The following is a 17816-nucleotide window of genomic DNA, read 5'->3' on the forward strand; positions in this document are numbered from 1 at the left end:
TCTTTCTTTCTTTCTTTCTTTCTTTCTTTCTTTCTTTCTTTCTTTCTCTCTTCCTTTCTTCCCTCACTCCTTCCCTCTCTCCCTCCCTTTCTCCCTTCCTCCTTTCTTCCTTCCTTCCTTCCTTCCACTCTCTTTCTGATAGGGTGTAGCAAACAAGTTAAACTGGCCAATTTCCTCCTAACAAGTCCAAGGGTAGTAAAAGCTGGCTTTAGGCTCTAGTTGTGCTATCTGCTGGTATGCCATTAAAGAGGAATTATCTTCCAGAGGATAGGAAGAGCCAAATTCTGCCCGGTGTTTAGACTTCTGGAGGTTAATCAAATAACTAGATGAGAATTCATTCCTCCTCAATAGCTTCATCCCAAAAGCCTCTAAAAATAGATGGAAGAGAGTAATACAAAACATGTAAGTAAGTCAAAGGGAGAAAAATAGACTTTCCACATTATCTAAATATATGTAGATCTAGATCCAGGTCCATTTCAATCCACAGTTAGAGGGAGAGCTGATTGACCTAACACCTTGTTTAGAAAAACATGTATAATTAAACTTGGTGATTGTCACAGAGAACAGTGAGGGTATCATCTAGAGCTATGCAGCTGAAAGGAATTCAAAGGAAATTTAAAGGTGGACCTACTAGATATGACTGGCCATACAACCACATATATGCTTATAAAATATTTGTTTTGTTTATTTGTTTATTTATTTTTTGGTGAGGCAATTGGGGTTAAGTGACTTGCCCAGGGTCACACAGCTAGTAAGTGTCAAGTGTTTGGTCTGAGGCCATATTTAAACTCAGGTCTTCCTGACTTCAGGGCCGGTACTCTATCCACTGCGCCACCTAGCTGCCCCTGCTTATAAAATATTTGAATAAATAGGTGGAGACCTCCGTCAGACTTACTTCGTCAAGCTTACTGTAGTCCAGCCCCTACATGTTGTCTCTCATTACACCCCTAGTTCCTGGCCCTTTCTTACTATTTTAGGCTTATTTATTTTTCTTTTTTTAAATATATTTTATTTATTTTACTAAATATTTCCCAATTACATAAAAAAAATTTTAACATTCTTTTTTTTAATTTTGAGTTCAGATTTTCTTCCTCTTTCCCACTCCTTGAGAAGACAAGTAATATGATATCTCTAGGCTCATTTCTTTCTGTTTTCCAGCTTAACCCACTCTCTGTTCAGGTTTATCCCCACTTTTGCTCAGACTGGGCCAACTGCCTAGAATGTCCTCCCTCTTTCTTTCCAGTTAGTCAGTCATACGTATCCTTAGAGGTGCATGCCACAGCCATGCCCCTTGTCAAGCCTTCTCCAACCAACTAGCCCCATGGTTATTTCTCCTTTTAAAATGCTGGAAACTGACATTTATGTAGCATATCAGATAGGTGAAAAGTAGCCTGAAAGAGTGGAAAGAGAGATGATGTTGGAACCAGGAATCCTGGGTTCAAATCCTGCCTCTGACACCTACTGGCTGTGTGACCCTGGGCAAGTTATATAACCTGTTAGTGCTCTGGGCAGCTTTAAGACTCTAAATCTCAGAGTAGATGGCAAACTGCACTGGTAGAGGGATTTTCCTCCTCTGGGAATTCCCTGCCAATGAAATAATAGGCCTCATCCTTATCTGGGTCCCTTGGATGAGTGGGATGATGGAGCTAGAGCTGGAAGAGCTCACAACGGTCATCTAGTTCAACCTTTTAATTTACAGCTGGGGAAACTGAGGCTCAGGGAGGTTGTGATCCACTCACAGCCCCAAAGATGGTAAGTAACAAAGAGAGTATTTGAACCCAGCTCCTCAGATTTCAGAATTACTGTTCTTTGTAAGGCATTTTACATCCACTATTTAACGTAAACTCCTATCACACATAGTGGCAGTGCAACTTATTTTAGACTTATTGCCTTTCATTTATGTTTAAGTATTTTTATTTATTTTTTCTCCCTTAATTTTAAACTGTTGTAGGGTAGGGACCCAGTCTTGTATTGCCCTGTCTGTCCCTTTATATCCTCCACAGTAAAATGCCTTGTGCACAGATAGGCACTTAGGAATTATCCGTTGAATTGAAATCTGATGAATCTCAGAAGCCAAATTCTACATTCTGGCCACCATACTTTATTTGCATAATATGGTTCTTACAAGTACTAATAGCTCACATATATAGTGCCTAAAGATTTGCCAAGCTCTTAACAAATACCTAATTTGATCTTCACAGCAACCCTGGGAGACCGGTGCTATTATTATTTCCATTTTACAGTTGACAGAACTGAGGCAGGCAGAAGTTAAGTGTCTAGGGTCACACAGCTAGTAAGTGTCAAAGGCTGGATTTGAACTCAGTTCTTCCCAAACCCAGGTCTAACACTATTCACTATACCTCTGAGTTGTCTGCCTCCTGGTTTCTTCAGTTACTTACTCCACCACTGTACAGACCCAGAAGTGAGCACAAGCAGGAACAATGACTTTGGAAACAAGCAGCTCATAAGTTTCACTTTGTGAGCCTTAAAGTACTATAGAAAATATTGATTAATATGGGGGGTGGGGGTAGGAGACAATTGGTAATTATGAAATTTATGTCAAATATGTGGCTATGCTAAGCCTCTGAACTTCAGAAATGGTTATATTATTCACCTATAGACCTCTAGAAATTTATCTACTGTTAATTCAGTGAATAATAATTATTAGGAGAGGGAGGAAGGAAACAATCATTTATATAGCAGCTACAATTTGGTTAATTTTACCGAATTGAGATAAATATACGAGGAGGGTTGCACATTGTGCGGCATTTCTGTGTTAAGCAGCCAGGCTTACTTTAACTAGAATTGTCATTAGTCTGCTGGCCTCCCGTGATTAGCATAGCTGGGTTCTGTACAAAGAATTTTCTCCTGAGATGAATGAGTGTCGTAATCTGGTTCTGAGGGTTCAGGTATATTTTGAAAGGCTTTTGTGAGTGATCAGTAGGTCCACTAGGTGGTGCTAAGTGTTAACCTGTGAAAAATAGCTCACAATGGGAGAATTGTTATAAAATGTTATGACAGCAATTTAGGACAATATCAAGGACAAATGGAATAAATACTGTAGCGTCCCAGGCTGATGTCCTAACATGTTTGCGTGTAGTGACTCATTACTAAAATAAATGTTCATCAAATCTGAGAAAAGAAAAGCCATTATGTACGAGTACCAGGTCATAGAGTCAGACAGCCTGGGTTCAAATTCCACCTTTGACAAAATCTGTGTGACTTTGGTAAAGTCACTTATCTCCCTCTACCTCTGGGTCCTCATCTGTAAACGAAGGAGATGGACTTCATGTCGGTCCCTCCTATTTCTAGATATATGATCCTACAAGACTGGGAGAATGCCCAGTTCCTAGCATTGTGGTTATACTTGTAAACTCAAAGGGAAATGAAGACAACCATTAAGTGGCTAATTCGATCAATGTAGACTGCAAAAGCTGATCATTCAGAATCCACAGGAGTTTTTTTTTCTCCTGAATGTTCATATATACCTCAGTTAAATTAAGCAGATAATTATCATATTCATTTTATACTATATTTTAACCATGAATAAAAAGATACTTCTTTAGAGTTTTATCTCCTGGTTTATACTGGAAGAGTAATTCCAAACTGAAGTGCATATGTGAGACTAGTAGCAGCAAAATGAGAATCTGGAAAAGATGATTTTAAGCAAAAGTAGTTTCAATTCATTTCCCAAACTTCTGAAAATACAAAGACAAAAGCAGAAAAATCATCTTGGCCCTCAGGGACCTTACATGAGGGAGGAGAGGAAGGGTTTACAACACTTAAAAGACAAGTAAATACAAGATAATTTGAGAAAGGAAAGAGGGCTTACACCTGGCTAGTTCCAGAAAGGCTTCCTGTAGGAGAGGGCAAGTGAATTGAGGTGGAGGTGACTGGCACCTCCAAAAAACCACAGAGATGGAGTGCCACGTTTAGGGATCAGCAAGTAATCCAGTTTGCCTGGAATGTGGTAGGGGGCGGTAACTTGACATAAATCTGGAAAGGTAGATGATGAAGCAAGACTTTTTTTTGTGAGAAAATAAAAATGTATAAGTGTCTATAGCTTGAAAATCCAAATGCATCTAAACAATTCTGTCCTTTTTATGCACTAAGAAAAACACAACTACCTATTTAAAAAAAGGTAGTGTGTACTTTTTCTCTTCAGATTATGTTTTTGAGAGGAAATGTTTTGATTGAGATGACTGCTCAGTTTAGCCAAACAACTTGATTTGGCTGATTTTAGTCCTAATAAACCAACCATATTTGAAACTAAAGGATGAATCTAAGTGTCTGAAAAACCAGAGAAGGTCTTAAAGAACTGATAAAGAAACATATGAATCAATGAAGATCCATCTTCATGGCAAAGAGGTGAAGCACCCGAAGGGACAGAATATTATTTGCATGATTAAACATATTGGATGTTTTTGCTTTATTATTTGTCTTTGTCGCAAAGGAGGATATACTTTGAAGGGGGTGGGAAATGACTGTAAAGACAAAGTCATTGATAAAAATGTCTTCTTTTTCTTAAAATATTTGACTCAAGAAATAAAAATACTGGCATTGGACAAACCTAGGTGGCCTGGAGGGGCCATTCTCCCATGTCTTTACAAGAAAGGCATGAGTGTACTTGCTCTATGATTCTATGAACCTAGATGATAGATAGAACCTAAAATCTTATTTGCTACAAGGATTCACATTTGTGATTTACAAAGCACTTTCCTCACAACAACCCTCTGAAGGAGGTAGTCCAAGTATCCCCATTTACAGATGAGACAACTGAGGCTCAAAGATGTTAAAGTTCTGCTTAGAATCACACAAGAAGTGTTAGAGAACCAGCAAATGAACAAAGGGGTCATCTGACTCTGACCAGGGTCAGTCACAAGAATAGGGTTAGCTTAATTTAGTTCAGGTTAGCGAACATTTATTAAGTGACTGCTATATGTAAAGCCCTATGCTAAGAATACAAAAATGAAAAATGTCTCCATCTGGGCTCTGGAAGCATTTACAATCTAATTGTGGGGCTAAAATGTGCATAGAGACATGCATGCCTTAGGATAAAATGCAATAAGTGCAAAGGGGATGCCTAAATGAAGTGTTGTGAGAAATTTGAGGAGGGAAGAGAACACTTTCCCCTGGGGGTATCAGGTGAGAACAATTTCAAAAGTGGGGATATAGAGAGAGCATGTTCCAGGCCAGCCAGAGTGGGAGAGGATGAGATCATGGGTTAGAGTGGCTGGGATAGAGACTAGATGAAAGAAGAGTAAGAAATAAGCTTGGAAAAGTAAGTAACCGGATTGTAGACCTGAACTCCAGGTTTCCAGACTTTGATTTTATTGTGTATACAGTTGGGAAGCCCTGGAGACTTGAAAGCAGAAGACTGATGTAATCCAAGGGATTGTCTGAGAAGATAATTTAGGTAGCAGTGGGAAGGATGAATTGGTTAAGGGAGAAGCTCCAGGCAGGAAGACCCAATTAGAAGTCCATTAGATTGGTCCTGGTGAAAGGATCCGAGGAATGTACTGAGAAGATAATTTAGGCAATGATGAGAAGGGTTAAGGAAGAGGCTTGAGGCAGGAAGACCAATTAGAAGTCCATTAAAATAGGCCTGGTGAGAAGTATTAGGGCTTGAATTAGAGATTGGGTTGGAATGGAAGGGATGAACAGAAGAGATAACGTGGAGGCAGAATCAACAGAATTTGGCAGCTGGATGTGTCAGAGAAAAGGAAGGATCAAAGATGATGGAGGTTTTGTGTCTCCGTGACTGGGAGGCTTGTGGTGTTCTTAGCATAAATAAGGAAGTTTGGGAGAAACGTAGGTTTGGGAAAGACAGTGATGAGCTCAGTTTTGGATATGTTGAGTTGGAAGTGGCAATGGTGATCCAAGGTAAGAGGTCAAATAGAAGGTGGGAAAGAGATGTGGACTAGGGAGAGATTTGAGATTATTTGGCATAAAATTGATCATTTGAGGGAAAAGAAAGTTGAAGATAGAGCTTTGGGGGATACCTTCACTAAAAGGGCAAGAAGGAAAAGATGAATCAGAGCCTGGCCCAGTTTCTCCAGAGCTTGTTGTAATGAGCTCCAGAACATCCACATCCTTTGCCCGGGCCTCATTCTCATTTCAGTCAGGCTAGTGTAGACATCCCTGAAAAAATGTGAAAAATGAGAAGTCTTCCATGTCTTTATGTGGTAGTGACAATAATAAAAGCCAAGACCGATATAATACTTCAAGGTTTGCAAAGAGCTTAATGTGTTATCTCATTTGATTCTTACAGCAATCCTGTGAGGGGGTGCTATCATTTTCCTCATTTTACAGATGAGGAAACTGAACCTGAGAGAGAGAGAAAGAGAGAGAGAGAGAGAGAGTGACTTTCCCAGGGTCACACAGCTAGGCAGTTTTTTTTTTTTTAATTTGAGGTTTCAGCCTAACATTGGGAATTATTTAGTTTCATTTTTGTATACATAATATTTTCATTTTTAGAGGTAAGATTTAGGAAATTTATTTCCAAAACTAGATTTATTTGTGGGAAGGATTCCATTTTTCTAGAGACCTTTTAAGAAAAACTTTTTCAGATATTTACTCATGATCATTTTGTAGTGATGGTCTTTGTTATTTGTTAATTTTAATCCCCTGGTAAAGGGAGAAAATGTCAATCTGCAGCATTATGGTTGCAAAGAGTATGAGTTTATCAAAATGGGAAAGAAGTTTGTTGTTTTTAACTGACCATATATCTTTTTTTTGGCCAGTAAGTGAATCTAAGCCATTAGGGTAAGATTTAGTCATTGTCATAGAACCAGGTTTGAGGGAGGGGGCAAGAAACCTTGAAACTGTGAAATTTGGCCCTGGAGAACCACATACTAGTTCCTTTTTTACACCTAGAAGTAGAGTTGACCCCTGAGATTAAAAAAAACCCTGAAGTTTCAGTTTACCTCCTGTGCCCTTTCACATGACATGAAGAACTCCAGCCCCAAATACAGGACGTGTTGTTTCTGGCAACGGGAAGGATGAGAGGGAGGGGGACGGGGGAAGCAGTAAGCTTTGTAGGAGGATAGGGTGTCAGGGCTGTTTCCTGGCCAGAGACCTGTGAAACGAGACCTGTAGCTTCACCAGACAGTCCTACAAGAGAATGACTGGGCAGTGAGATCAAGTGAGGGGCCTGCCTGTGTCATACAGGTGAGTGCAGCACTGGGACTTGTCTCCCCTGCGTGTAGCATAGTGCCTGGCACATAGTAGGTGCTTAAGGGATGCTTGTTGAATCAAAACTGGATCACCGCCTTATTTGTTCTCTTGACATGGCCACGGATAGCCTAGAATTTAAAAATAAAAAGCTTAAGTATAAAATGATAAATATACAAAATAACATGTAATAAATTATAATTGTATTGAACATTATACTACATAAACAAGTAACATATTATAAATTAGAATAGAAATAGAAATTGTAATAAAATATATTAAATAAAAAGAATCAAATATGAAATCCTCTGTTTTGCTTCTAAAGTCCTTTACAACTTGGTCCAGGGCGGAGGGGAGGAACCTGAAGCTTTGAGGCTACATGTGGCCCTCTAGGTCCTCAAGTGCAGTCCTTTGAATCCAAACTTCACAGAACAATTCCCCTAATAAAAGGATTTGTTCTGTAAAACTTGGACTCAGTCAAAAGGCTACACCCAAGGACCTAGAAGACCCCATGTGCCCTCCAGATCACAGATTCCCCACCCCTGAATTGGTCCATTCTTTTTTTTTTAAAGTTCTTTTTTTGTTTTAAAATAATATTTTGTTTTTTCCAGTTACATGTAAAGACAATTTTTAACATTTATTTTTAAAAAAAATTTTGAGTTTCAGATTTTCTCCCTCCCTCCCCTCCTTTTCCCTGAAACAGCAAGCAATTTGATATAGGTTATTCATGTGTAATCATGCAAAACATATTTCCATATTAGTCACATTGTGAAAGAAGACACAGGACACTCCTCCAATTAAAAAAAACCATGAGAAAAATAAAGTGAAAGAATGCTTCAATTTGCATTCAGACTCCATCAGTTCTTTCTCTGGATGTGGATAGCATTTTTAATCATGAATCCTTTGGAATTGCCTTGGATCATTCACAGTTGGTTATCATTGCTGTTATCGTGTCCATATTGCTGTTACTGTGTACAATATCCTTCTCGTTCTTTTCACTTCACTTTGCATCAGTTCATGTAAGTCTTTCCAGGTTTTTCTGAAATCAGCTTGCTCATCATTTCTTATATCACATTACTATTTCGTCATAATCGTATACCACATCTTGTTTAGCCATTCCCCAGTTGATGGGCATCCCCTTAATTTCCAATTCTTTGCCACCACGAAAAGAACCACTATAAATATTGTTGTACAAATTTCTCTTTTTTAAAATCTCTTTGGGATATAGACATAGTAGATCAAAGGGTATGCAGTTTTATGGCCTTTTGGGCACCCTGATCCATTCTTACCTCTATGGTCATCTCATGCTTCATTCTCCTCCATGTACTCTGTGATCTGGTGATATTGACCTTCTTGCTGTTCCTCAAACACAGCACCCCATCTACCGAATCCATACCCTTGCCTTGGTTATCCCCCATGCTTAGAATGTTTCCCTTCCTCACCTCCATCTCTTAGCTTCCCAGGCTTCCTTCAAGCCTCGGCTCCAATCCTACCTTCTACAAGAGGCTTTCCCTGTCTCCCATCCCTTACCCTTTCCTCAGTGCCTTCCTTATGAGATTACTTTCCATTTATGCTATATGTGTGTATATGTATATGTACATGTATATATACATGTATATATAATATTTTATATATATGTACACACTCAGTTGCTCAAATATTGTCTCTCCCCCCCCCCCGTTAGATTGTGAACTCCCTGAGGGCAGGAACTGTTTTTGCCTTTCTTTTGTATCCCCAGAATTTAGCACCATAGTAAGGTCACCTAGCAAGGGCTTAACTAATAGTTTATTGCTTGACCAAAAAAAAATCACAACCTAATTTAGACTATAAAAACCCAGGCTGAGAGGTAGTGGGAAATAAAACAAATCTTGGAAAGGCAGAAGGAAAAAACTTTTGAAATGCTAGAGCCGTTAGAGGCTCAGTGTGATTATGGACAGCTAACTAGGTTCTCATTTGCTCCATGGGGTGCCAACACGCCATCAAAGGCTATTTTAAGTGTGTGCTGCCATGCTTTAGATCTTGAACAAGGAAGTGAGAGTTCTCCAGTGTAGAGTTGTTGAGAATATGCCAGGAATTTGGAGGTTATTTTGTAGCATAAATGTTCCTTTTAAGATTGGCAAGAGAAAAAAATTATTTATGAGGAAACAGGGGGCCTCAGCTAGAGGACAATTAGGGATTAGGGAATATGCCAAGGTTTACAGATAATTGAATCATGTGTATAAACACCAAGGAGGAGAGAGAGCTATTAATGTCCATCAGATCTATTGTTAGATTGTGGTGTGACCTTGCAGGGGAAGTGATGGAAGACATCTTCACTTGGAAAAGATAAATTTGACTGAACCAGATGTGAGAAAGTATGTCGTGACATAAGAGGCCACATTTGTCCCTTAGATAGATAGATGACATAGAATCAGAAAAAAAAATTTCAAAGCCCAGAGTGGACTAGAAATGGTATCGTCCGGTTCTATCATTGTGCACATGAGGAAGCTATAGCTCAGAGAACACAGCCAGTTGCAAGCAGAGCCAGGGCTAAAAACTGTCTTCTGACACTCAGGTCCATTGAGATTTCCATTGTACCACACTAGCCACCTGTCTTTTAGAAAGACTAGAACATCAAACTTTAGGGGGTTGCTTTTGCAAGCTAAAACATGGAGACAAATAAGACAAAACTATTTGTTAACACTTGAGCTCAGTCCTCACTTGATATTGGGAAGAGTGGGTTATTTTAGCATGATTTTCCATGAGAGGGATGAGGTATCCCTCAGTTTACATAGAAGATGGCAGGGTAGGCAGGGGTAGCCCAGGAGGGAATTCTTCTATAAAATAGTCTATGTAGCTATTTTTCTCAGTGGTTTTCCAAATGGTATGCATGCTTTTGAGGTATGCCTATGTTGATCTTCCTGTCTTCTGCCCCCTCTCTCCCCCATCCTCCACTCTCCCCCTGTCCCCCACCCTTCTTGGTGGTAAAGTTCTGATCTTGTTAGTCATGAGACTAGGATTGGACACCTTACAGGGAAGGGTTCTTAACCTGGGGTCTGTGAGCTTTTTTTTTTTTTTTTTTAAATATTTTTATAACTATTGTTCAGTTGTTTTTCAGTTGTGTCTGACTCTGTGTCCCCATTTGGGGTTTTCTTGGTAGAGAAACTAAGTGGTTTGCCATTTCCTTCTCCAGCTCATTTTACAAATGAGGAAACCAAGGCAAACAGCTAAATGATTTGCCCAGGGTTACACAGCTAGTGTCTGAAGCCAGATTTGAACACACGAAGATGAGTCTTCCTGACTTCAGGCTTGGCACTGATGTTGTACCACTTAGCTGCCTATATTTTAATATAGTTGGTTTCCTTTGTGATCCTATGTATTTTATTTTGTTCATTTATCTGAGAAGGGATCTATAGGCTTTACCAGACTTAAAGCAAGGTCTGTGACACACAAAAAAAGTTCAGAACCTTTGGATTAGGTGAAAGGGGAAGCTGGCAGGTTAAGGGGCATCTACATCTTACTAATGCCTTCTTGGGCTTCAAGGAGAAAAGTGAGTCTAATAGTTATCAGAATTAAGCTACAAATTAATTCAGCACCCCCAACTCTTCTCCTTATTGAATTCATCTCCTTGGCTTTGATTTCAGCCATGAGGCATACATACTGCATTGAATTCTGTGTCATTAACCCTGTTGTCTTTCTTTTCAGAAATCATGAGGTCCAATGGATTTTGTTTAGCAAACACTGAGACAATAGTTATTGACCACAGTATACCAAATGGAAAAGACAATCACTTGGACGTGGATTCAACAGAACATTTGTAAGTATTTTGTTTTGAATTTTGGTTGTATAGAAAAAGCAATGTCATCCTTGATTAACTTTAGGGTGATTCGGTTCAACAAACATTTATGAGGCCTCTGACGTGTGCGTCATAGTGCTAGGGATAGAAAAATAAAAACAAATAATAGCAGAGCAGTGTGTTCTTTTCCATGGGTCTGGAATGTTCTCTCCCCTCTGCTAAATCCCTATCCATCATTTAAAACCTTTCCCACGGTGGTGCAATGGTCAGAGTGCTGAGCCTGGAGTCAAGAAGACCTGAGTTCAAATCTAGACACATACTCATTAGTTGTGTGACCCTGGGCAAGTCACTTAACCTCTGCCTGCCTCAATTTCCTCATCTGCAAAAGAGGGATACTATTATTTACCTTTCAGTGTTGTTTTGAGGCTCAAATGAGATAATATTTATAAAGTACTTTGCAAACTTTAAAGTGCCATAAAAATGCTAGTTATCATCATTGTTGTCGTTATCATCATTATGCCCTTCTCCAGGTTCCCTTGTTGTCAAACAGCATTCCTTTTGTGACACGCTTCTTTAATTCATGTTGTCATGCAATAATGTATATGAAGCTACTTGTGTTTATATCTTCTTCTCCTACTAAATTATAATCTCGAGGGTAAGAACTATTTCCTAACTAAACTCTGTGTCTCCTCCAACATCTAGAAAAATGGTTTGATCATAGCAGGTATTTAATGTTCATTTTGTTTGTTGAATTAATGGGTGAATTTAAAAAAATTACATAGTTCATGCTCTAAAGAAGCTTATAAGGATGGATTTTTCTTTTTTTTGGAATATATTTTTATTGATATCTTTTTTTTTACATCATCTAGATTTTTCCCTGATTTCCATCTTAAAGAAAAATAGAAGAAAAAAGTCACTAAAATCAATCAACACATTGAAAAAAAATTTGTGTTATATACAGTGTTCCTGTCTATAGATTCCACCTCTGCAAAGGAGAGGTGTAAATTGAGAGATACCTTATATTTCTTCTTTGGGAGTAAGCTTGTTCTTTGTAATTTTGCATCATTCTTTTTTTATTGTGGTGGTTCTTTACATTTACATTGTTTTTAGTCAATACATTTTTCTTTTTCCCGGCCCTGCTTGCTTCATTTTGCATCAGTTTGTATAAGTCTTTTCATGATTCTCTATGCTTTATTTGCTTATTGTGTCTTATAGCACAGTAATATTTAAGGATGGCTTTTTCATGCCCACAAGGAAATTTGAGTTCAAGCACTACACTGGAGGATGAGGAAGACCAAAACTGTTTAGACACTTTATAGAGTATTAACATTGGGAGGGATCTCAGAGCCTGTATGGTCTAATTCTTGTCTAGAGCATGAAACTTTTGGATCACATCTCTTCTCTTCTCCATGCTAGGAAGCCTACAGTTGATCCAGTGGCATGTCTTGGAGTCCTTTCACCATCTTGGTTGCCTCCTTCTATCCTCAATTACTAAGGGGTCCTAGAAACTGTAATAATATTTGAACATTGACCCTGCGGTGTTCTCTGTACACTTGAGGGTCCTTACTGTTATCAGACAAGTCCTTTCCCATCAATGGTTTGAGCACCAAAATTACTTTCTCCACCCAATCCTTAAACTTACAAGGTTTCTTCCTCAACAAGTTGAAAGCAGAGATATTTGACATGACTGTCAGAGATTGTGTGAATTCAGAGACTTAGGAACCCTGCAGAAACAGAAAGAGAAGGCAAAGGCTTTGCTATTACATGATAGAGCTGGTCTTTGTTTTGTTTGGGGGAAACGCTAGATGTTAAAAATACAGCCACCCCACATGTATCAAATATTTATAGCAGCATTTTTTATTGTGGCAAAGAACTGTGTTGATAAAAGTAGATGCCTGTTGATAAGGGAATGGCCAACTCAATTGTGGTATATGAACATAATGGAATATCACTGTGTCACAAGAAATAACAATTTTGATCAAGCATGAAAAGACTTACATGAACTGATACAAAGAGAGTATGCTAAGCCAATTAAACAATATGCACAATGATGACGACAATGTAAATTCAAAGGACACCAAACACAAAGCAATTGAAACTGAATGTTGGGGGCAGCTAGGTGGTGCAGTGGATAGAGCACCAGCCCTGATGTCAGGAGGACCTGAGTTCAAATCCGGCCTCAGACTAAACACTTGACACTTACTAGCTGTGTGACCCTGGGCAAGTCACTTAACCCCAACTGCCTGAAAAAAAAAAAGAAACTGAATGTTGCAAAATTATAAAGAATAAGTCTGACCCCAAAGATTAGGAGACACTTTACTCCACTATTTTGCAGAAGTATGTGTGTGTTTGGGGATGGAGTGGAATAGATGTCAAACACTGCATATGTTGTCAGGATTTTTCAATATGTTGATAGTTTTGCTAATTTTTTCTCTTTATTTTTAATTTTAAAAAGTCTTTGATATCTGGGATTGTTCTCTGGGAAGGGAGGAGAGCATGAGAGATTCAGAGAGAAATTTAGGCTATGTAAAAAACAAAGCATATCAATAAAATTTTTATTTAAAAAAAGTACAGAAGACCTCTTGGGGAGAAGGAGGTAGAAAACCAGCCTTCATGATTCTTTTCTGAATAGTCCTCCGCCCAAAAGTCTGAGTATTCGTAATTCAAGTGAACATTTAAAAGGAATATTGTCCATAAACTCCTACCTGCCCTTTCAGCAGGAGCATTTCTCTGATATATGGAATCCAGGGAAGAACTGCTGTTCTGACCTTGGGGAACAAGTCTGTTTATTAATTTCAGACAAGTTGCCAGTCAGAGGGCAAAGAGTAGGGATGGAGAGAGGTGATGTTTTGGTTTATCGGAGGTTTTGCCCCTCAGGCTGTCTCTCTACATTAAAGTTTGTCCTCAACTCCACTAAGGTTTAACCACTTGGCCTTGTGCCCATGAATCAGATGATAGTAGGCACATTGCTAGGACATGAGGTTGAGTTTATTTCTGATGGTGTTGTTTGCGTGGTGTCACAGCGTAAAGACAGTGGGTGCCTGAGACTTTAACTAACAATAACCCAACATGAAATGATTGTGTTCTATTGGAAAGGTACTGTGAGCCTGTGAAAGAACAGAAAAACAGCACCGACCATCCCTCTCTTTGCCATGGTTGACTGAAAGAGGCACCAAACCCCGAACCTCAGGGCAAAAATTGAGTAGGTCATTCTAGCCTCCTCACACAGGTTTTAAGAGCAGAGGTATTTGACATGACTGTCAGAGGTCATGTGAATTCAGTAGTAAAAGCCATGACCTCAGCATGCTGACTCATTTTCCCAGGGTTTCCTTCCTTCCTTCCTTCCTTCTTTATCACTCCTAGACAGGATTAATTCATCCTGTGGAATGAGGGAGGTGCGGCACATGAATAGGAAAATATTCAGCAGGAGATTTTGCACCTTGGCAGATGCTTTCTCCATGTCATTTTCAAGTTCAAAGGTTTGTTCCAAGCCACGGTGAATATAGCATGTTTTCATAAAGGCAAAAGCAAGCTGGTTCTTGGGTTTATTTAATTTTTTCTCACCAAATGATAATACCTAGCATTTATAAAGCACTTTTAAAGTTTGGAAAATGCTTTGCAAATATTATCTCATTTTATTCTGACTACAACCTTGGGAGGTAGGGGCTATTCTTATTATCCCCATTTTACAAATAAGGAAGGTGGACAGAGATTAAGTGACTTGCCTAAGGTAAGTGTCTGAGGGGGGGATTATAAACTCAAGGCTTCTTATGACAAAGAGTACCTATAAATTCAATCACTCTTTTAAATGAATTTGTATTTTATTAATCATAACAAATGTATACGTGCAAAATAGTAACATATATGCTTAAGGCATTGTTTATTCAGTCCACAGAAGGTATGCTTTCTTGGTTATTGTACTGAGTCATACTTCTTATGTTGTTGGAACTATATAAAATACAGGATGACCATTTGGGCTACATATGGATTTATGGACTCTTTGCAATAACTTTCTGCCCCTCCTAGGGCCTCTCTGCCCACAGGTTGGGAACCATTGCTCTATGAGACTGGTTTGCCCAAGAAATAGTGGCATACATCTTTTCCACCTAAACTAGAGTTTCTGTAGAGTTATAGTGGCAATCAGGTCAGTTGGAAACTGGGTCTTTTCTACTGCTGTGCAACATGATCTGTGAGCCCTGTTTTCAAATCTCATCTGCCAGTAAGTCTAATGAAGCTCACCAGGCATTTCCAGTTATTCCTCTCTTCTATAGTGTGTTTTGTTTAGCCTTGCTTCTTCCTTTCAAAACATTTTAAAAGCTATATATACACCATTCTTCTTCTAATAAATAGCTTTTGTCCCACCTACTAGAATTTTGATCAAGGGTCTACTCAAAAGAAGAGATTTGGACACTGCAATTTTTGTGGAGGAGTAAAACATCAGATCCCTAATTCTCTCTTTGCAGTGTGTCTGAAATGGGGGCTACTTCTTATATCTGATACATGTTACCTTCACTTATTCTCCAGGCCAGCTTTTTAAAAAAAGGCTTGGAATTAGTTGTAGATTTTAAAAGATCTGGATTGGTTGTACATCAGTGTAGTATGGTGGAAACAGTACTTTATGTGGAGTCAGAAAATCTGAGTTCAAATCCTGGTCTCACCAGGTCATCACCTCTGTGACTTTGGGTAAGTCATATATCTTATCTGGGCCAAAGTTTATTTACAAGTATAAAAAATGAGACAGTTAAAATGGATGACCTCCAAAATCTCTTCCAGATCTAAAACTATGCTCCTAGTTATTTTTGGCTTTAGAAGGCCATTTTTAGGTTGGAAGGGGAATTGGTGTCATGAAGCATTAAGAGCTGTTACTAAGGCTAGAAGGATACATTTAACCAAGGTGTACATTTGAGTAGCTTTTGTTGCTTTTTATAAACGTGGGCACTTACTAGAACTATTTTCCTGGAACACATTTCCTTGAAAGGGCTATTGTCCAGGGATCCCAACTGAAGTAACAGGTATCACTTATGAGTGTCTTTCCATAGAGTTCTTTGAATTTTGTCCATTTAACTTTGTATCTCTCCCCTTCCTTCTTGCTACTTAAGTACTTATGGATAGGTTCTCACCCCCACGTTGTTTTTTGTTTTGTTTTTTGGTTTTAGGTTTGAGAATGGCAGTGAGTTTACCTCAGAGCTAGAAGACAGTGAAGACCCAGCAGCCTATGTCACCAACCTGTCCTACTATCACCTGGTCCCTTTTGAGACGGACATTTTGGACTGACCTTCCAGTAGACCATTCACCTACCTTCTGGCCTTTTATTACTGACTTATGCTGCTGTTCCATAGCTGCCAACCACTTAAATTAAAAGGTGGTCATCTAATCCCAGATTTGACATGATGCCTGCAATGAAATCAGTTCTATGGCTCAGATTGTCAGTGGGTCTCCAGGCCCTTCTTAAGGTACAAGTTTTTGGAAGACAGTGGAAACAGGGGAAGAGAACTCACATCCAGGTGGATTCTGGTATGAGGGAAGGGTATATGGCAAAGTTTGTAGCAGCCTCGGAAGCCTCAGGACCACCTATATGACTGACTGTAGTCAAAGAATCCTTATGGAAATTCCTTTTCCTTTCAGTAAAACCAGCCTGTTTTTTTCATTTCCTGGGGAGCCTACACGTCACACCTGGTGCAATGGATAACCACCCAGTGCCTACAGGGGAGACATACTGTAAGGGCAATGACTCCATTTAGCTCTGACAGGTCTATACTCTATTGTTTCCTGAAGAGGAGCGTCCCACTTTCTCCTCTTTCTTTAAAGTGCCCTGGGCATCCCCTTCCTGACCCTGTTCTCCTCCACCCTCACACATACCTGTGACTCACATGTCAAGTTTAGAAAATACTTGGAATAAGATTGTGAACCATTGCCCAGTTCTGAAGACAGGAAGGGAAAGTGAGTCAGCCAGCCAGGCCATGAGTAGCTACAGGATTTCCCTGGGAACCAGGATGTGTATTGTGGTCGTTGTTTTCAGCTCACATCTGGACAAGTGGGCTCTACTAAGACTTGCTCTTATTGTTGTTCCTGGAGGATAATCACCAATGGGTAATGTCATCTGCAGCACAAGGGGAGACCTTTGAGGATCAGACTTCTCCCTGGATAAGCTCAGACTGATTTAATGATAGGCTTTGGGAGATCAGGCCAAAAGGAAAAGAGTCTGTTCTGGGCTAACAGCTCTTCAATGTAGGAGTAATGAGTGTCTTTATTACCACCCAGCAGTCAGAGGTTTGACCTCACTTGCTGTTCCTCAAGTATTTAATGAAATAATTACCATGCTTAATCTGAAAGGATGGGAAACAGGAAGAAAGCTATTTGTGAGTTGGTTACCTCTCCAGTGGTGGTTTCCTTAGCCTGGGAGCACCCCTCGGTGCTTTGCCTTACATTCTCCCAACAAACTTTCCATTGCTAAGTGTCTACTAACCACAAACATTTGCTAATGTAAATAATAATAAATTATTGAGAGTCCTAATTCTTTTACACAGTCTGTTTTAAAATCTATTTTAATGAAATAAAATATATTACTCTCCTTAAGTCTATTTAAGATGGCTCTGTTTCAAAATGCTTCTTTTTTTCTCCCCCTTTATGTGTATATTCATGAGAGAATCAGTGGCCAGAGTGAAGAGGGGTCTACACCTTCTGGATCCCTGTTGTGCATCCTTCTTTTTCTGTGTTGTAGGAAATGTACATGTTCTCAGAACCTCCTGCCCCTCAGGTGTGATCTGTGGACCTTACAAAACCAATAAACATAATGGATTTTGGAGTTTGGCTTTCTCTTCCTCTTCTCCCCTCCCCTATTTCAGATTCTGGAGAGAGCTAATTGGTC

The 17816-nt window shown here is 39.3% G+C and overlaps 1 protein-coding gene across 1 annotated transcript in view; it reads left to right on the forward strand.

The window, feature by feature from the left end:
* PXDC1 (PX domain containing 1) overlaps positions 1 to 17534 on the forward strand; it is a 56188-nt gene extending 38654 nt beyond the window's left edge. The window contains exons 4-5 of the mRNA XM_027839376.1: positions 10858 to 10969; positions 16105 to 17534. Coding sequence (XP_027695177.1) covers positions 10858 to 10969; positions 16105 to 16222 — 230 coding nt within the window. The 3' untranslated portion in view covers positions 16223 to 17534. The remainder of the gene's footprint in view (positions 1 to 10857; positions 10970 to 16104) is intronic.
* The last annotated feature ends 282 nt before the right edge of the window (positions 17535 to 17816 follow it).

The sequence above is a fragment of the Vombatus ursinus genome, unplaced genomic scaffold (genome assembly GCF_900497805.2).
Source record: "Vombatus ursinus unplaced genomic scaffold, bare-nosed wombat genome assembly UNPS02000577.1, whole genome shotgun sequence".
In the NCBI taxonomy this organism is placed as follows: domain Eukaryota; kingdom Metazoa; phylum Chordata; class Mammalia; order Diprotodontia; family Vombatidae; genus Vombatus; species Vombatus ursinus.